The sequence below is a fragment of the Oncorhynchus tshawytscha genome, linkage group LG14, assembly GCF_018296145.1.
Source record: "Oncorhynchus tshawytscha isolate Ot180627B linkage group LG14, Otsh_v2.0, whole genome shotgun sequence".
Taxonomy (NCBI): Eukaryota; Metazoa; Chordata; class Actinopteri; order Salmoniformes; family Salmonidae; genus Oncorhynchus; species Oncorhynchus tshawytscha.
This window is the reverse complement of record NC_056442.1, coordinates 47,502,512-47,523,304: the sequence shown is the minus strand read 5'-3', so window position 1 is coordinate 47,523,304 and position 20,793 is coordinate 47,502,512. Positions and strand designations below refer to the sequence as shown.

General features: G+C 45.7%; 1 protein-coding gene across 1 annotated transcript in view; it reads right to left on the bottom strand.

Moving 5' to 3' along the window:
- The window catches only part of LOC112267459 (roundabout homolog 1-like), a 103,907-nt gene that overhangs the window by 38,451 nt on the left and 44,663 nt on the right, over positions 1–20,793 (bottom strand). The window contains exons 11-15 of the mRNA XM_042297600.1: positions 18,019–18,250; positions 15,685–15,806; positions 11,441–11,612; positions 7,674–7,877; positions 1,020–1,046 (exon numbers count right to left, since the gene is read on the bottom strand). Of these exons, the coding sequence (XP_042153534.1) occupies positions 1,020–1,046; positions 7,674–7,877; positions 11,441–11,612; positions 15,685–15,806; positions 18,019–18,250 (757 nt within the window). The remainder of the gene's footprint in view (positions 1–1,019; positions 1,047–7,673; positions 7,878–11,440; positions 11,613–15,684; positions 15,807–18,018; positions 18,251–20,793) is intronic.

Here is a 20,793-nt window from a genome sequence, read left to right as displayed (position 1 = left end):
TTCAGCGTCATGGCAGCTTCTAGGATTGTAAACTTCAACAAGCAGAAACACTAACCTCAAGCATTAAGGAACTGGTCCAAAACTAACCAGCTGACTCAATAGGTTTCACCTGAAAGAGTTCCAACAGTTCAGAGTAGAGGACTGAAACACTCAAACTATTAGACGTGATCCTAGGGCCTGAAGCTGACGAGGAGGAGAAAAACAACCCGCACAGTTTAGATACAGCCTCTGCTCTACACAGATGGGATTAGTCATCATAACCACAAGCCTCACATAACCCTCCCCCTCTCTCTCTTCTTCTCTCTCTTCTCTCCTCTCACTCTCTTTTGCTCTCTCTCTGATTTACAAGGATGAGCACAGGTGTTATGACACAAGTGCCAACTACACATGCATCTCGGCAGGAGAGAGGGGGGAGAGAGAGATAGAAAGAGAGAGAGAGAGTGAATGAGTGAGAAGAGAGATATAAAGAGAGGGAGTGCGAGAGAGAGAGAGATAAACACACAGAAAGAGAGAGAGAGAGAGAAAGAGAGTGCTCTGTTATGTCCGTGTCTGTCCAGTTCACATCTACCCTCAGTCGCTCCTTTCTCCCTATCCACAGCTCTGTCTAATCGGTCCATGTGACTGGAGATGTGTCATCATCCTAAATGCCATCAGAGGCAGAGAGGCGGGCAGCAGCAGCCCTTTGATCAAGTCCCCGCCAGTTGTAACAGTTTCTTAGTAGCGTGGATGGCACGGCTCGCTCCTCTTTAAGTGCTTACCTCTGAACGCACTGCCTGCACCAGTTGGTAAAACATCTCTGTTATAGTTCTTTAAACCTGACACCACACTGCTCCCTTTCTTGTGGCTTAGTATGTTTAACTAAAGAGTGTCTCTTCCGACTGACTGAGCAGAATGACTGCTAGAGCTGTTCAGGCCATCACTGTGTGGCTCAGTGTGTGCAGTCTTGCATTGAAAGGCAGACTGTTATGATATTTTATAGAGAAGGTGTTATGAAATGAAGAGTTCTCAGGAGTGTTTACCTGTAGGAGTGAAGGTAAAGGATGGCACTGTAGATTGAAGCAGAGGCCCAAGAAAGAGGAAGGAGAGAGAAAAACACCATTAATATAAAATAGCAACATGTATATTCCTCTTGAATCAAATGAGATACACACAACAGGGTTCTCTTCATTGTGTTTGTAACATCAAAACTAACGCAAAGGAGACAAACCTTAACTTTGCTGGAGTATTGAAACACATCATCCTGAGATGTTTTGAAACATTACATGGTGTGTTGTAACATTACTTGTGCAACACCTTGCCAGGGACTAAGAGCTCTACCGTAAAAGGTTGAAAACACTATTTTGGTGATTCAAGTCTTGTTTAATGCAGGATTAGTTACCTTCTCTGTTGGTGCCATTTCCTCTCTCTAAATCTTCTAACACCACTACGATGTTTCAAATCCTGACTAGTACAGAATTAGATCTGAGTATTTTAATGTATATACAGTATGTATCTGATCATTGGCCAATTTAACCCATTTTGGCAGGCATTGTTGTGCACTGTGCTCAATCCATCAGCAGTAACTGGCAGCACATATTAAACATGAAACATTTGTGGGAATGGGTTGTCTCATCATTGAACGTAATTTTGCCCGACGGTTTTGATGTCCGTTCATCATGATCCATTACACCTCATATCACAACAAGATGCTTAATACTCATATGGAAGTGTACCATTCTTTCTTCAAACAAGATAGGAGGAGATTGCAAGGAGATTAAAACCCAACTTCAAATGAGTTCAATGACTCAATTTTCTCTATCTTTGTTTATCCTCTTATAAAATGTATTAGGTTGGATTATTATTATTATTTATATATTTAAAAAATGTCATTCATTTTTATTAAGTACATGTTAGTTGTTGTTTTTGCTGTTGCCAATTTCAATTCACCCCAGAATAATTGAATATCCCTTTGAATATGGTGTTATTAATTATGCTATTGATGGTGTATCAACACACCAGTCACTACAAAGTTAAAGGCATCCTTCCTAACTCAGTTGCCGGAGAGTAAGGAAACCGCTCAGAGATTGGTGACTTTAAAACACTTACAGAGTTGAATGGCTGTGATAGGAGCAAAATGGGGATGGATCAACAACATTTGAGTTACTCTGACAAGGTAAAAATATGTCTTTCCACCCCTGAGCAAGGCAGTTAACCCACTGTTCCTAACCTTGGGTTAAATGTGGAAGACATGTGAATGCATTCAATTGTACAACTGACTAGGTATCACAGAGTGAAAAGAAGAAAGCCTCTACAGAAAAATATTCCAAAACTGGAATCTTGTTAGCAAGAAGGCACTATAGTAATACTGCAAAAAATTGGCAAAACAAATCACTTTTTGTCCTGAATACAAATTGTTACATTTGGGGCAAATCCAACACAACACATTACTGAGTACCACTCTCCACATATGTTTAAGCATAGTGGTGGCTGGATCATGTTATGGGTATGCTTGTAATCATGGGGACTGGGGAGTTGTTCAGGATGAAAAATACATTAATTTGAGATAAGCACAGGCAAAATCCTAGAAGAAATTCTGGTTCAGTCTGCTTTCCACCAGATACTGGGAGATGAATTCACCTTTCAGCAGGATAATAACCTAAAACATAAGGCCAAATCTACACTGGAGTTGCTTACCAAGAAGACAGTGAATGTTCCTGAGTGACCGAGTTACAGTTTTGCCTTAAATCTACTGGTTGTCTAGCAATGATCAATAATCAATTTGACAGAGCTGGAATAATTGTGAAAATAATAAATGGGCAAATATTGCACAATCCAGGTGTGGAAAGCTCCTAGAAACTTACCCAGAAAGACTCACAGCTGTAATCACTGCCAAAGATGCTTCTACAAAGTATTGAGTCAGGGGTGTGAATATTTACTTTTGTAATTAGATATTTCTGCATTTAATTTTCAACAAATTTGCTAAAATGTCTAAAAACATATTTTCACTTTGTCATTATGGGGTTTTGTGTGTAGATGGGTGAGAAATGTTTTATCCATTTTGAATTGAGGCTGTAACACAACAACATGTGGAATAAGTATGAAGGGGTATGAATACTTTCTGAAGGCACAGTAGCTATCACTGATGTACAGCGGTCCTCACCTCTTCAGCTCCTTTTATTCATGTAAACACAACCTTTCAAATGTCCCTTTAATGCCACAATTATTTCCTCTTGTTTGGATTCCTGCTCTTTTCCCCTTGAAGCTCAGAGCAGCTGAATAGATTGGTCCGTTTGGACTCTTTTATCTGTTTGCGTTTCGACTTTGAAGAGGAGAGAGATTGACACTTGGCATGCGAGGTGCTCGTGAGAAACATTAACATGATTGAAATCAATCAAATAACCACAGTGACAAGAGACCGTCACAGACAGCTTATTCACTGGCTGGATGAGACATCTTGGCGGTGTTACTAATGTCACACAGACCCACCAGACCCACGCACACACCCAAGAACAAACACAGGTGCATAGGCACGCACACACGCGCGCACACGAGCACACACACACACACACACACACACACACACACACACACACACACACACCTATATCTCCTCTTCTAATTCTCCACAACTCCAATTCAACCCACTTCACACTGAGTGCAGCTTGTTGCTTCATGTGGTTGCAATTATCCTCTTCTTCTCTTCTCAAAACATTCTTGGTTACCAGTTCCAACAAAGACCATGGCCTCTTGTGGTTTTAAAGAGCAAAAAGAGGGGGTTGAGAGAGAGAGAGAGAGAGAGAGAGAGAGAAAGACATATTTGCCTGCTGTGCCCACATGAGCTCAGAGAGTTACAGAGTTAATGTGAGGAAACACGGATGCACTGCTGGGCTCCTCTGGAAGAAGGAAGGGCTACTTAAAGGTGTGTGGAGCCAACCTCAGCCTCTACAGTAGCCTCTCTCTCTACCAACCTCAGCCTCTACAGTAGCCTCTCTCTCTACCAACCTCAGCCTCTACAGTAGTCTCTCTCTCTACCAACTTCAGCCTCTACAGTAGCCTCTCTCTCTACCAACCTCAGCCTCTACAGTAGCCTCTCTCTCTACCAACCTCAGCCTCTACAGTAGTCTCTCTCTCTACCAACTTCAGCCTCTACAGTAGCCTCTCTCTCTACCAACCTCAGCCTCTACAGTAGCCTCTCTCACTCTACCAACCTCAGCCTCTACAGTAGCCTCTCTCTCTACCAACCTCAGCCTCTACAGTAGCCTCTCTCTCTACCAACCTCAGCCTCTACAGTAGCTTCTCTCTCTACCAACCTCAGCCTCTACAGTAGTCTCTCTCTCTACCAACTTCAGCCTCTACAGTAGCCTCTCTCTCTACCAACCTCAGGCTCTACAGTAGCCTCTCTCACTCTACCAACCTCAGCCTCTACAGTAGCTTCTCTCTCTCTCTACCAACCTCAGACTCTACAGTAGCCTCTCTCTCTACCAACCTCAGCCTCTACAGTAGCCTCTCTCTCTACCAACCTCAGCCTCTACAGTAGCCTATCTCTGTATACCAATCTCAGGCTCTACAGCAGCCTCTCTCTCTCCCAATCTCAGACTCTACAGTAGCCCCTCTCTCTCTCCCAACCCCACCCTTTACAGTAGCCTCTCTCTCTCTCTCCCAATCTCAGCCTCTACCGTAGCCCCTCTCTCTCTCCCAACCCCACCCTCTACAGTAGCCTCTCTCTCTCTCCCAACCTCAGCCTCTACCGTAGCCCCTCTCTCTCTCCCAATCTCATCCTCTACAGTAGCCCCTCTCTCTCTCACAACCCCACCCTCTACCGTAGCCCCTCTCTCTCCCAATCTCATCCTCTACAGTAGCCCCTCTCTCTCTCCCAACCTCAGCCTCTACAGTAGCCCCTCTTTCGCGCTCAACCTCAGCCTGTACAGTAGCCTCTCTCTCTCCCAACCTCAGCCTCTACAGTAGCCCCTCTCTCTCCCAACCTCAGTCTCTGCAGTAATCCCCTCTCTCTCCCAGCTCAGACTCTACAGTAGCCCCTCTCTCTCTCTCTCAACAACCTCAGTCTGTACAGTAGCCCTCTCTCTCTCCAACTTCAGCCTCTATAGTAGCCCCTCTCTCTCTCCAATCTCAGCCTCTACAGTGGCCTCTCTCTCTCTCTCTCTCTCTCTCTCTCCAGCCTCCCTCTCTCCAACCTCAGCCTCTACAGTAGCCCCTCACTCTCTCTCCCAATCTCAGCCTCTACAGTAGCCCTCTCTCTCTCCCAACCTCAGCCTCTACAGTAGCCTCTCTCTCTCCAGCCTCCGGGCACAGCAGATTACTGTTCTCACCAAGTCTTCAGAGGTCCTACTGTGTGGCTACAAGTTCTGCTCTGACTGCCCTTTGATATCACTGACTTTACACCTGAGTACCCGGCAGCAGATATTCTACAGTAACATAAACTAATGAAAATGCTATTGTTTTCTTTGAAAAAAGGCATCTTTATATTCTAATTCTAACAACCAAAATATTATTTTTGTGAAAGCATATATTGAATATATGTATTACACTGTCAGAACGTTGCAGTCAAAATGACTGCTCATTGGCTGAAACTGATGACCCTTGAGGCCAGGCTGTTCTTGTATTAAAAGCCTTGTATGTGGGCATAACATGTGGGCACTGATTTATTTTTAACATACCACACAATCCTTTCCCATGAAGATGACCAACCTGGGACCTCTTCATCTGTCTCACCATAGCAACACAGAGCAGAACTTAATCACACTACTGTAGCACACAATGCAGTCAGCATCCAAGATATACACAGAGACCTTATTCCTTATGCAAATCAAGGCCTCTGCTGTAAGTTATGTAAGTCTGTAGAGATACCAAACTCCAGTATGTTCACTATAAACCCATATTAATGTTCAACTATGATAGAGCTCCAAGGTATGAACCACCAAGGCCAGAAACAAAGGTTTTCCAAAGCAAGGACAGAGTTTCTAGATGAGTCCAGGTTTCCATTACTCCCAATAGTCAGAGTATCAGGATGACAGAGGTCGATTCAGACTTAAACCAGTATATTGTCCGTGTCTCTATGTTGAATGGCGTACATCTCCTGACCCTGGCAGTCAACAGTGTACCTGAGCCCAGCAGAAGGAGGTAGGGGTTTGGGGAGGGTATGGGGCAGGCAGCAGCTGCATCGCCTGCAGCTAGCCACATATTAAACCAGGCAGCACAGAAATGAGAGCCTTTAAATCCTTAAACTATTGTGGGCAGAGGTTTGGCATGTACTGAACCCTGTCAGGTAAACAGGTAAACCCACTGCAGGTGAGGTAAGCAGTGTCCTCTCCTAGAGAGCACAGAGCATCTGGATAGAGAATGAAAAACACAGTGGTATGGTAAGGAATCTCTTGCAACAGTATGACACAATGTTTCAAACTCTAACAGTCATTTGCATCAAAGGCTTTCACTGAAAACTATTATAAAAGTATACTTCAAGCTTAACATTTTTTAGTTTCTCCTTGATTTATGCTCGTCGTAGCAGGTTGTTCTGTCTTCCCAGACACATTCCGATGGGAACTGCTAACAGAAACTGGTGGGACCGGAAGACGCACTTCAAAAGAAGAACTACACACACAAAAACACCCTGGCAGGATCAGAGAGAGAGAAATATGAAACAGAATAGAGAGACACCACTGCAGGAGACAGGTCCATTTTTCACCTGCAGATGTTCAAGGGCTTTAAACTTTCTCAAAGTACTAGGGACTATTTTCAGATGATAGACCTCACCTCAACTGAAATGGCACTGTATGATGCAAGACTTTCATATGAGAGGAGGGATTCCTGAGGGGATGGAGGGGACTGAGGGAATTGCTGGGAGGATGGAGGGGGTGGAGGGGACTGAGGGAATGCTGGGGGAACGGAGGGGATGGAGGGGACGGAGGGGATGGATGGATTGCTGGGTGGGATGGAGGGATTGCTGGGGGACGGAGGGATTGCTGGGGGGACGGAGGGATTCCTGAGGGGATGGAGGGGACTGAGGGAATTGATGGGAGGATGGAGGGGACTGAGGGATTGCTGGGGGGACGGAGGAGATGGATGGATTGCTGGGTGGGACGGAGGGATTGCTGGGGGACAGAGGAGATGGAGGGGACGGAGGGGATGGAGGGGACGGAGGGGATGGATTGCTGGGGGACAGAGGAGATGGAGGGGACGGAGGGGATGGAGGGGACAGAGGGGATGGATGGATTGCTGGGCGGGACGGAGGGATTGCTGGGGGACGGAGGAGATGGATGGATTGCTGGGCGGGATGGAGGGATTGCTGGGGGGACGGAGGAGATGGATGGATTGCTGGGTGGGACGGAGGGATTGCTGGGGGGACGGAGGAGATGGATGGATTGCTGGGCGGGATGGAGGGATTGCTGGGGGGACGGAGGAGATGGATGGATTGCTGGGTGGGACGGAGGGATTGCTGGGGAGACGGAGGGGATGGAGGGCTGCAATTGAGAGCTCAGATGAGAGTCCCTACATGGATGGAGTAGTAGTAGGAATCACATAATGCCCCTTAATCACTGATACAAGACAAGCTATTCTATTCTTCATCCTATTAACTATTCCATTTGGTGTTTGTTAGCCCGATTCTAGATCAGTGCTTGAGGACACTTTGAGCACGTGATTCCAGTGTGCTGCCATTAGATGAGGCATGTTGTACTGACCCTTGCGGATGCCTGCGTAGTTAGTGCTGAGGCCATTCCTCTTCTTACGCTGTCGGTAGAGCCAGATACTGAACACCATGAGGATGATCCAACAGGCCGCTCCTATCCCTGCTATGAAGGCCGGCTGCTTCACCACCTCACTGATCTGCTGGGACAGGGTGTTCTCTGGCTCCAACACACCCTCTGTCATACGCCCCGATGAGTCTACAGGGGGAGAGAGGATGGAATTTGAGAAGGGTGAAATAGAAGTGGAGGATGAGGAAGTGAGGAGAGGAGAGGAGAGGAGAGGAGAGGAGAGGAGAGGAGAGGAGAGGAGAGGAGAGGAGAGGAGAGGAGAGGAGAGGAGAGGAGGAGAGGAGAGGAGAGGAGAGGAGAGGAGAGGAGAGGAGAGGAGAGGAGAGGATGGTGGAGAGTGAGTAGGTGAGAGGAGAGGGGTAGAGAGGATGGGATGGTGGAGGGTGAGGAGGTGAGAGGAGAGAGGGCAGGAATAGGAAAGGGTAAGAGAAAAAGAGGGGGAGAGAAGGGTGAGGAGAGGGGTACAGAGTGAGGAGAGGGGTACAGGGTAAGGAGAGGGGTACAGGGTACAGGGTAAGGAGAGGGGAACAGAGTGAGGAGAGGGGTACAGGGTGAGGAGAGGGGTACAGGGTGAGGAGAGGGGTACAGGGTGAGGAGAGGGGTACAGGGTGAGGAGAGGGGTACAGGGTAAGGAGAGGGGTGCAGGGTAAGGAGATGAGAGGAAGAGGAAAGAGACAGTGATGGAATGGGGATTAAAAGGCAGAGAGGGGACAGTAAGAGATGGTGAAGATGCAAAGAATGGATTAGGAGGAATGAAGGGAGACGGTCAGGAATGACAGAGGGCGAGAGCAGGTCGAGTGTCAGAAGCGGAAAGGAGGAGTGAAGGGAGACGGTCAGGAATGACAGAGGGCGAGAGCAGGTCGAGTGTCAGAGACGGAAAGAACAAGGAAAGGAAAGAACAAGGGAGGAAAAAGGAAGGGAGGAAATGGGAAGCAGTAAAGAAAGGAGAAAGACAAGAAAGGGCATGTTATTCTTAACATGATCATTTTAAAATGTTTATTTAACCTTTATTTAACTAGGCAAGTCCGTTAAGAGCAACTTCTTATTTACAATAACAGCCTACCCCTGGCCAAACCCGGACGACGCCACCCTATGGGACTCCCAATCACTGCCGGTTGTGATACACCCTGGGATCAAACCAGGGTCTGCAGTGACACCTCTAGCACTGAGATGCAGTGCCTTAGACCGCTGCAAAACTTCAGAACGAGTGGAAAAGCCTGAAACGGGGAAAGATATGAAGGAGGGGGTAGAAAAAGCTAAATGAAGTCAGCGAAGGGCAGAAATATGAACGTTCTCTTTTCTTCGGACACACAAAAGACGTCTTTCTTCTCTGCAGATGAGGGTACGGCTGGGCTTGGGCTGTGGAGCTGCAGAGATGGAGCGGGCTCGCTGCATTATAAAAGGCTTTCAGAACGGAGCCCAGAACGGAGCCCAGTCAACAATAGCAGATCAATAGACAAAAGGTCTCAACCCAGGAGATTTAAACATGAGCTATTCGTATCAGAGTTGAACCAGGAAGCACACTACCTGGAATGTTCCACACACCCAGGAAGACTTAAAGAAGTATGACAACACACTGAGTAATATTCTATGAGTTATTATTACACCGAATGAGGTCACAGTAGTATTAATATAAACATAGTACTAGTCATTAGCACACTATAGCACTTGAATGTGCAACTTGGGTATGTCTTTCTGTTGCTACTTCTCTACTACTCAAAATGAGCCGTCAGAACAAGAGATCACACTACAAAGGCCTGTTTTCTTCATGTGTCTAGTCTCTCTGTGTTTCTCTCCCATGCCTCACATGAAAGAGTGCTCATTTGTCTCCCCTAAGCAATTTCTTCATGTTCAACTTGGTTTCTAACTTTCTTCATCTCTTTTTTCTCTCTCTCTTGTTTTATGTTGCAACCACTTTAATATTTACAGACTCACTCTGTCAGAGGCAAATGGATCTCCCAAAGTCCCTCCCTCCCTCCCTCCCTCCCTCCCTCCCTCCCTCCCTCCCTCCCTCCCTCCCTCCCTCCCTCCCTCCCTCCCTCCCTCCCTCCCTCCCTCCCTCCCTCCCTCCCCCCCTCTCTCTCTCTCTCTCTCTCTCTCTCTCTCTCTCTCTCTCTCTCTCTCTCTCTCTCTCTCTCTCTCTCTCTCTCTCTCTCTCTCTCTCTCTCTCTCCCTCCCTCCCTCCCTCCCTCCCTCCCTCCCCCTCCCTCCCTCCTCTCTCTCTCTCTTGCCTCTCCTCCCTCTCTCTCTCTCCCCCCTCTCTCTCTTGTCTCTCCTCCCCCACTACTATGTGGATTTCATGCCTGTTTCTCTGAGGAGGGAAGCAGAGTACGAATGTGACTAAACAATCCTCAGGGACTTTACAGGTATCTGGGCTGCTGTGCCATGACACAAACAAGCCCAAAGTGTGACAAATGCATTAGGGTGAAGCGCTGGTCCCGCAGGCGCGTTTCTACACTCAACAGGCGCCGATGGAAGTCCTCAAGTGAAAGAAATGGTATCAGTCACAGCTTCCTGCTTCTCCATGCCCATCACAGCCCATTTAACACACACAGACACACAGCTGCCCCTCTACCAAGCACACAGCTTCCTGCTTCTCCCATCACAGCCCACTTTAACACAACACAGACACACAGCTGCCCCTCTACCAAGCACTCTGCACTGCTGTTTCATGTTGTTATCATTTATTCCTCCTTTACCGTGAGCAGATTTGTGGCAGCTCAGATCTGTGGATTATTCTAACGTAGGATCTTAAATAGCCTGGGCTATAAGAGGGAAGACTGAATTGTATTCATCCCATGTAGCTATAATGGATCCTGTGTAAGGACGTAAAGGCAGGACTGACGTGCTACATTGGATCTTCCAGCCCCTCCAGTACCGTGATCTTGACAGGCAAGTTAATAAAGGGTTAAATAAAAACATGCCATCACAAAACACACACTTGTGCTAAAGTTCCTGGTTTTATTGCTCTTGTTAAACACTAGAACATTGCCTCCTTGATTGGAGAACAGAACGGAGCAGAGCAGATCACAGCAGGGTGGGGCGGCCAAGCAGGAATCTCATGTAACGTTTCATCACAATGTCAATCAGGTGAAAACCGTAGAGGCTGTACACTGACAGAGTGGTAAACACGGCATTAAAAGAGATGATCATTATGAGTGTCACTGTCAGTCAGGTGGAAACCGTAGAGGCTGTACACTGACAGAGTGGTAAACACGGCATTAAAAGAGATGATCATTATGAGTGTCACTGTCAGTCATGCTCATCAAGGATTGTTTATGAGGGCTGACGTGGATATAATTGGTACGGTAATCATTTCAATTACACATCTAACCACTGTTCTAGACAGAACAGGAGAGCAGGCAGGGGCACGAAGGAATGGAACAATGACATAATACTCCTTTAACATTCATATGACAACTGAAAACATGGATTAGTGTGCTCTTCAGACTGAGATCAAAGGGAAGTCAATACTACAAAATGTCCATTGACTATATTCCAGCCGTTGCGGTTGAAGAAGGTGGGGAAGTTATTAGGCAGTAAGCCTTGGAATCCACGCTGTACGAAGTTAACAAGTGAGGACACATAGAAGAAGGACATGTCCCTCCTCTTCCTCCTCTTCCACCTGAGGGAGCATAATCGTACTTGAAACTCCTGTAGAGAACTGCAGACCAGAGTTCTCCTCCACTCACCTATCTGGAAGAAGGTGACGTCAGACTTGACCCCTTGGCCTGCCCCAGTGCTGGCTGCGACCTCCACACTGTAACGGATCCCTGGAGCCAGGATGGGGATCAGCAAGGAGAAGGTAGAGCCGTCCACCGTACGGTTGATATGGTATCTGCTCTCATTCCCCAAACACCAGATCTGAAAGGACAGAGGGAGAGAAGACCTTATAACTGTGTTCTGATGGTGGTGTGACAAGTATGTCAAGTTGCTGGTTGATGCTAAAGCAACATTTCAGCACACAGTGCAGATTGAACTATTCCACCCTAGTATTCCACATATAAAAATACTGGGACACATTTTTCTGTTTTTTTGGGGTGTGTTCCACACAGAGTCAGTATTATCTGTGGTAGCCATAACCCTCTGCCTCAGTGAGTGAACCCTAACCCCATGAAAAACTAAGTGTGGATTAGTAATCACCTCCATAATCCTACTGCAGCAGCAGCTCAGGGCTGGCAGCCACTCACAGGGAGGAGAGAGGGCTCTCTCAGGTTAACTCAACCCAGGGCTCTCTCAGGTTAACTCAACCCAGGGCTCTCTCAGGTTAACTCAACCCAGGGCTCTCTCAGGTTAACTCAACCCAGGGCTCTCTCAGGTTAATTCAACCCAGGGCTCTCTCAGGTTAACTCAACCCAGGGCTCTCTCAGGTTAACTCAACCCAGGGCTCTCTCAGGTTAACTCAACCCAGGGCTCTATCAGGCTAACTCAACCCAGGGCTCTCTCAGGTTAACTCAACCCAGGGCTCTCTCAGGTTAACTCAACCCAGGGCTCTATCAGGCTAACTCAACCCAGGGCTCTCTCAGGTTAACTCAACCCAGGGCTCTCTCAGGTTAACTCAACCCAGGGCTCTCTCAGGTTAACTCAACCCAGGGCTCTATCAGGCTAACTCAATCCAGGGATTTCTCTAGCTAACTCAACCCAGGGCTCTCTCAGGCTAACTCAATCCAGGGTCACACAGAGCTTCATACATTCACCTCAGCGTGAGGGTGGCTAACCCCAACATCTCTAACCTGGCTAACCCCAACAACCTGAACCTGGCTAACCTCAACATCTTTAACCTGGCTAACCCCAACATCATGAACCTGGCTAACCCCAACATCTTTAACCTGGCTAACCTCAACATCATGAACCTGGCTAACCCCAACATCTTTAACCTGGCTAACCTCAACATCTTTAACCTGGCTAACCCCAACATCTTTAACCTGGCTAACCCCAACATCTTTAACCTGGCTAACCCCAACATCTTGAACCTGGCTAACCCCAACATCCAACACCCCCTCCCATAAGATAACAACCCTCACACACAGACCTGATTTTGAGGTTTGTGTGTGTGTGTGTGTGTGTGTGTGTGTGTGTGTGTGTGTGTGTGTGTGTGTGTGTGTGTGTGTGTGTGTGTGTGTGTGTGTGTAAGTAAGTAAGTAAGTAAGTAGGTATTGGAAAGCCCCAGAAGCCTGTGTGGCTGTTTGAGGAATTGCGGTTGGAAGAAGTGCCGCTAGGGACGAGACGCAGTAATGACCGAGGAACGCTCCCCGCGTCGGATTTAACAACCATGAAATTACTCTAAACCGTATCGCCAGAAAACATTTACCTGGAAAATGAACAGTGGCTTAACTTTTAAACAGACTGTGCAGTATCTCCCCTTCCATCACTAAACTACATTCCCTGTGACAAAAAAACCCTTTCCAATTAAAATGGCCGTACTCACACAGCATGTTATATGAGGAGTGTGCTGGCCGCAGAGAGGGGGCAATAAAAAACATACTGATGTGTGGACACAGAGAGGAGGGTGTGGAGGAGAGGGCAGAGAGAGGAGGAGAGGGCAGAGAGAGGAGAGTGTGTGGAGGAGAGGGCAGAGAGAGGAGGAGAGGGCAGAGAGAGGAGGGTGTGTGGAGGAGAGGGCAGAGAGAGGAGGAGAGGGCAGAGAGAGGACGGTGTGGAGGAGAAGGCAGAGAGAGGAGGGTGTGAAGGAGAAGGCAGAGAGAGGAGGGTGTGTGGAGGTGAGGGAAGAGAGAGGAGGAGATGGCAGAGAGAGGAGGGTGTGGAGGAGAGGGCAGAGAGAGGAGGAGAGGGCAGAGAGAGGAGGGTGTGGAGGAGAGTGCAGAGAGAGGAGGGTGTGGAGGAGAGTGCAGAGAGAGGAGGGTGTATGGAGGAGATGGCAGAGAGAGGGGTGTATGGAGGAGAGGGCAAAGAGAGGGGTGTGTGGAGGAGAGGGCAGAGAGAGGAGGGTGTGGAGGAGAGGGCAGAGAGATGTATGGATACAATGTATGGATATAGTGTAAGGATATAATGTATGGATATATTATATGCCAATAATGTATGGATCCGTTTATGGCTATAATGTATGGATATAATGTATGGCTATACTGTATGCCTATAATGTATGGATAGAGTTTATGGCTATAATGTAAGGCTATAATGTAGGTATGTAATGCATGGATATAATGGATGGATGTAACGTATGGATTTAATGTATGGCTATACTGTATGTCTATGATGTATGGATATAATGTGTAGCTTTAATACAGGGATATAATGTATGGATACAATCTTTGGCTATAATGTAGGGCTATAATGTATGGATCCAATGTATGTATATAATGTTAGGATATAATGTAGGGCTACAATGTATGACTATAATGCATGGATACAATGACTGGATATAATGTATGCCAATAATGTATGGATCAGTTTATGGCTTTAACATATTGATTTAATGTATGGCTATACTGTATGTCTATAATGTATGGCTTTAATGTAGGGCTATAATGTATGGATACAATCTTTGGCTATAATGTAGGGCTATAATGTATGGATACAATCTTTGGCTATAATGTATGGATCCGATGTATGGATATAATGTGAGGATATAATGTATGGATACAATGACTGGATATAATGTACGGATATAATGGATGCAATGCATGGATATAATGTATGGCTGTAATGCAGGGCTAAAATGTATGGATACAATGCATGGATATAATGTGTGGCTATAATGTAGGGCTATAATGATGTACATAATGTATCGCTATAATGTATTGATACAATGTATGGCTATAATGTAGGGCTTTAATGTATGGATACAATGTATGGTTAGAATGTGTGTCTATAATGTATGGATAAAATGTATGGCTATAATGTATGGATACTATACATGGGCATAATGTATGGCTATAATGTATGGGTATAACGTATGGCTATAATATAGGGCTATAATGTATGGCTGTATAGATAATACATCAGGTAGTCTAGACCTTGAGTAGCCTACTAGTGAATAATAATAATCCACTAAGGCCCTCAAATTGAAATCAATGCTGTTTCCACATAATTTCAATGAAATTATGTTGAATCAATCTGGAAGTTACATCTGTGACCAGTGGGCAATTCCCCCCCGCTCCCATTCTTCAGAACACCAGCAGGCTCTGGACCTCGTAGGGTAAGAGTTGAATTCCCCTGCACTAAGGAACAGAGAGAGCCTTCCAGGACAACTCAGACATTGTATACAACTATCTAGTCCACAAGATGACACTGTTTCACAACCATTTCCAACCGCCAACACACAGTAACATCCTACTGTCTCTTCTACACCTGGGATCACTAGGCACAAAGGAAGAAGATAACCTCTACCTATGTGTCATACCATTACATATTATTATCATACCATTATCATACCGTCTGTATCTCCTTTGTCTCACTCTGTGATACAAATATTTACATGGTGCTACAGTAGATATATCCTACAGACCAACATGTTGTTATAGTAGATATATCCTACAGACCAACATGTTGTTATAGTAGATATATCCTATAGACCAACATGTTGTTATAGTAGATATATCCTATAGACCAACATGTTGTTATAGTAGATATATCCTACAGACCAACATGTTGTTATAGTAGATATATCCTACAGACCAACATGTTGTTATAGTAGATATATCCTACAGATCAACAAGTTGTTATAGTAGATATATCCTATAGATCAACATGTTGTTATAGTAGATATATCCTACAGACCAACATGTTGTTATAGTAGATATATCCTATAGATCAACATGTTGTTATAGTAGATATATCCTGTAGATCAACATGTTGTTATAGTAGATATATCCTACCTACACTACCTTAGTACACTACTGTACCCCAGTACACTACCTTTGACCACTCTCAGAGTATGTAGGGGGAATTTGGGAGTCCCTGCCAGTGTTCTCACCTTGTACTCCTGGACCACCCCATTCTGCTCCTCCTCTGGAGGCGGTTGCCAGGAGACCACAATGGCGGTCCCATTGTCCCCGCTCTCTGAGACGGTAACCCCACGAGGGGCTGCACTGGGAGCTGGAGACGGACACAATAACACGTTAATGTAATACACCATCAACAGTAACACACACTGTCTGCTCTCTCCTCACTTCTACTGCTCTCATAAATGGATCCTATCCAGAAGAGAACAGAAATAACAGAGGCACGGACTGTCTCTCTTCACTCGGTGTCGGTACTAAAATGACTGTTTTTCTTTGTTCAGAGAAAGTATTTGGGGAAATGAAAGAAAATCACTGTTTTTTCAAACAAGGAGAACGATGATTGCAATGTTTACGCTTAGAGGGGGTGTGTGTTGATTCTACACTAATGAGCATAACTAAAGTGATTTAATCATGACAACATACAGCATAACACTCTTAATCTCGTTCTGATTCACTGTAATGAAATCACGCATTTCTGAGAGTGAGGGCATCGTGTTTGAACTCTGAAAACAATTAGCAACAGAATTAGCCACAAAAGCAACAGGGAGAAATGAAAACACACACCCACACACACATTTTGGCAAACGATCTTTATTTCAGTCAGCTCCTCTCTCATTCATTCCACATGACTATCATGATGCTTCACTCTGGGATGCACCCATAACCCTGGAAGATTTCCACAATCAAACAATCACAACCTATCAACAAAGATATTTGTTAGATATTTCTTGGTAGATGTTACTGCACAGCCGGAGCTAGAAGCACAAACATTTTCGCTACACTCGCAATAACTGTGTGTCTGCTAATCACATGTATGTGACCAATACAATTTGATTTGATTTGATTAGCACAGATGTGAACATAGCATTTGGGTTCATCAACCTCTGGGTATCACAGGACGTTTTCAAACAGTACAACATCTGGCCCTAACACGCAGAAAACACCACAGGACATAATATGATCCTTTAATCGCAACGTCTGCTGGGAACAGCTGTTGTTCTCACACACATGCAGAGTCGCAAAGGTCACCGACAAACTCGGGACACAGGACAGGTTGTTTGGTTTGGGAGTGTTTGTTGTTAAGTTACAAGTGGTTGCCTGTTTGCCACTGGTCCTGTATAGGTCCAGTGAGAGAGTGGTTCTGTATAGGTCCAGTGAGAGAGTGGTCCTGTATAGGTTCAGTGAGAGAGCGGTTCTGTATAGGTCCAGTGAGAGAGCGGTCCTGTATATGTCCAGTAAGAGAGTGGTTCTGTATAGGTCCAGTGAGAGAGTGGTTCTGTATAGGTCCAGTGAGAGAGTGGTCCTGTATAGGTCCAGTGAGAGAGTGGTTCTGTATAGGTCCAGTAAGAGAGTGGTTCTGTATAGGTGGTCCTGTAGGTCCAGTGAGAGAGTGGTTCTGTATAGGTTCAGTGAGAGAGAGTGGTTCTGTATAGGTCCAGTGAGAGAGAGTGGTTCTGTATAGGTCCTGTATATGTCCTGTAGTGTGAGAGAGTGGTTCTGTATAGGTCCAGTGAGAGAGTGGTTCTGTATAGGTCCAGTGAGAGAGTGGTCCTGTATAGGTCCAGTAAGAGAGTGGTCCTGTATATGTCCAGTGACAGAGTGGTCCTGTATAGGTCCAGTAAGAGAGTGGTTCTGTATAGGTCCAGTGAGAGAGTGGTCCTGTATAGGTCCAGTAAGAGAGTGGTCCTGTATAGGTCCAGTGAGAGAGTGGTTCTGTATAGGTCCAGTGAGAGAGTGGTCCTGTATAGGTCCAGTGAGAGAGTGGTCCTGTATAGGTCCAGTGAGAGAGTGGTCCTGTATAGGTCCAGTGACAGAGTGGTCCTGTATAGGTCCAGTAAGAGAGTGGTTCTGTTCTGTGGTAGTATAGGTCCAGTGAGAGTGAGAGTGGTTCTGTATAGGTCCAGTGAGAGAGTGGTCCTGTATATGTCCAGTGACAGAGTGGTCCTGTATAGGTCCAGTGACAGAGTGGTCCTGTATAGGTCCAGTAAGAGAGTGGTTCTGTATAGGTCCAGTGAGAGAGTGGTCCTGTATAGGTCCAGTGAGAGAGTGGTCCTGTATAGGTCCAGTGAGAGAGTGGTCCTGTATATGTCCAGTGAGAGAGTGGTCTGGTGGTGAACTTCTAGGAAACCCAGATGCTAATGAGTCCTACCACTAATCACATGGACTGGCAATCCTTCACAAACACAGAGCTGCTCTCCATAGACAAACACAGACAGACATACAGACAGACAGACAGACAGACAGACAGACAGACAGACAGACAGACAGACAGACAGACAGACAGACAGACAGACATGTCCACCCACCTTCCTCCAGGGTCTTGGCTATCTTGACCTCACTGTCTGTTCCCTGGAACTCGTTGAAGAAGGGGCGAACTTTGAACTCGTAGGTGACTCCCTTCCTGAGCTGGGTTACCACAGTACTGTCCTCCCCTGGGGTTCTCACCTCAAACACAGTCCAGTCACTCCTCTGATGCCCCTCTGGAGAGGTTCGGTACATCACCTTATAACCCTGGATGTACTGAGACTGCTGCTCCACCTAGTGGCCAGGGGAGAAGACAACACACACACATATACACACACACAGACACACAGGTCAGCTTGACTCTATTTAGGTGCTCTGAGTGACTCTACAGTGGAAAGTCTCTCTTCATCGTTCTGGAACTCATTATCAATAGACAGTTCAGTTGTTGCTTTAGGCCAGTTTAACTAACGTGGCCGTCCCTGGCTGTCTGGCTGGCTGGCTGGCTGGCTGGCTGGCTAGTGGGGACAGGAGTGCTAACTCATCAAATGGCCCATCCACCCATCTATCCCTCCATCCCTCCGTCTGTGTGTGGCCAGTGGAGCGGATCCGTTTGGAGCGTCAGCGATGTGTGGAACCCGCAATGCACCATGAGATCATAGCCCAGAGGTTCCTGAGAGTCTGGTCCTGGTTAGAGGGGGCTAGAAAAGGGCACCCAGAACAGCCCGGCCAGTCTCCTCCTGACTTACTGAGAACTGTAGTCTAGAATCAGGGGGACAGTGCAGCCTCTCATACTAACTGACATACACACATCAGGCTGATGGTACAGAGAGAGCCTTGATGGCAAACATCATATTGTATATTGGTAAAGGTGGATATATATTTAGAAATGTTCTGGACAGTCAGTCACAGTCAGTTAGTCATTTAAAGTCAGTTACAGTCAGTCACAGTCAGTTAGTCATTTAAAGTCAGTCACAGTCATTCATAGTCAGTTATTTATTGTTTTATTTTACCTTTATTTAGGCAAGTCAGTTAAGAACAAATTCTTATTTTCAATGACGGCCTAGGAACAGTGGGTTATCTGCCTGTTCAGGGGCAGAACGACAGATTTGTACCTTGTCAGCTCGGGGGTTTGAACTTGTAACCTTCCGGTTACTAGTCCAACGCTCTAACCACTAGGCTACCCTGCCGCCAGTCATAGTCAGTCAAAGTCAGTCACAGTCAGTCACAGTCAGTCACAGTCAGTTAAAGTCAGTCATAGTCAGTCACAGTCAGTCATAGTCAGTCATAGTCAGTCACAGTCAGTCACAGTCAGTCATAGTCAGTCAGTCAGTCACAGTCAGTCACAGTCAGTTATAGTCAGTCACAGTCAGTTATAGTCCGTCATAGTACTATAACTGTACTATAACTGTTATAGCCAGTTATAGTCAGTCACAGTCACTTATAGTAAGTCACAGTCAGTCACAGTCAGTCATAGTCAGTCACAGTCAGTTATAGTCAGTCACAGTCAGTCACTGTCAGTCACAATCACAGTCAGTTAAAGTCAGTCATAGTCAGTCATAGTCAGTTATAGTCAGTCACAGTCAGTCACAGTCAGTCATAGTCAGTTATAGTCAGTTATAGTCAGTCACAGTCAGTCACAGTCATAGTCAGTCACAGTCAGTCAGTCAGTCATAGTCAGTCACAGGCAGTTACAGTCAGTTATAGTCAGTCATAGTCAGTTATAGTCAGTTATAGTCAGTCATAGTCAGTTATAGCCAGTCATTGTCAGTTACAGTCAGTTATAGTCAGTCATAGTCAGTCATAGTCAGTTACAGTCAGTTACAGTCAGTCATAGTCAGTCATAGTCAGTTACAGTCAGTTATAGTCAGTTATAGTCAGTCACAGGCAGTCATTGTCAGTTACAGTCAGTTATAGTCAGTCACAGTCAGTTGTAGTCAGTCAGTCAGTTATAGCCAGTTATAGTCAGTCACAGTCACTTATAGTCAGTCACAGTCAGTCACAGTCAGTCATAGTCAGTCACAGTCAGTTATAGTCAGTCACAGTCAGTCACAGTCAGTCATAGTCAGTCATAGCCAGTTATAGTCAGTCACAGTCAGTCACAGTCAGTCAGTCAGTCATAGTCAGTCACAGTCAGTCAGTCAGTCATAGTCAGTCACAGTCAGTCACAGGCAGTTACAGTCAGTTACAGTCAGTCACAGTCAGTCAGTCAGTTATAGTCAGTTATAGTCAGTCATAGTCAGTCATAGTCAGTCATAGTCAGTCATAGTCAGTTACAGTCAGTTATAGTCAGTCATAGTCAGTTATAGTCAGTTATAGTCAGTCATAGTCAGTTATAGTCAGTCACAGTCAGTCACAGTCAGTTACAGTCAGTCACAGTCAGTCACAGTCAGTCACAGTCAGTCACAGTCAGTTATAGTCAGTCACAGTCAGTTATAGTCAGTCACAGTCAGTTAAAGTCAGTCACAGTCAGTTACAGTCAGTTACAGTCAGTCATAGTCAGTTATAGTCAGTCATAGTCAGTTACAGTCAGTTACAGTCAGTCATAGTCAGTCATAGTCAGTTACAGTCAGTTATAGTCAGTTATAGTCAGTCACAGACAGTCATTGTCAGTTACAGTCAGTTATAGTCAGTCACAGTCAGTCAAAGTCAGTTAATTAAAGTCAGTTATAGCCAGTTACAGTCACTTACAGTCAGTTAAAGTCAGTTATTGCTGATGACGTGTTAGCGAACTTGACATCATCAATTCATTTGCTTCTATTGAATGTATGAATTTTACAAAACAACCTATCGGTGTGAACTAGAAGGATACTGTAGTGTACTGTACTATAGTGTAGTGT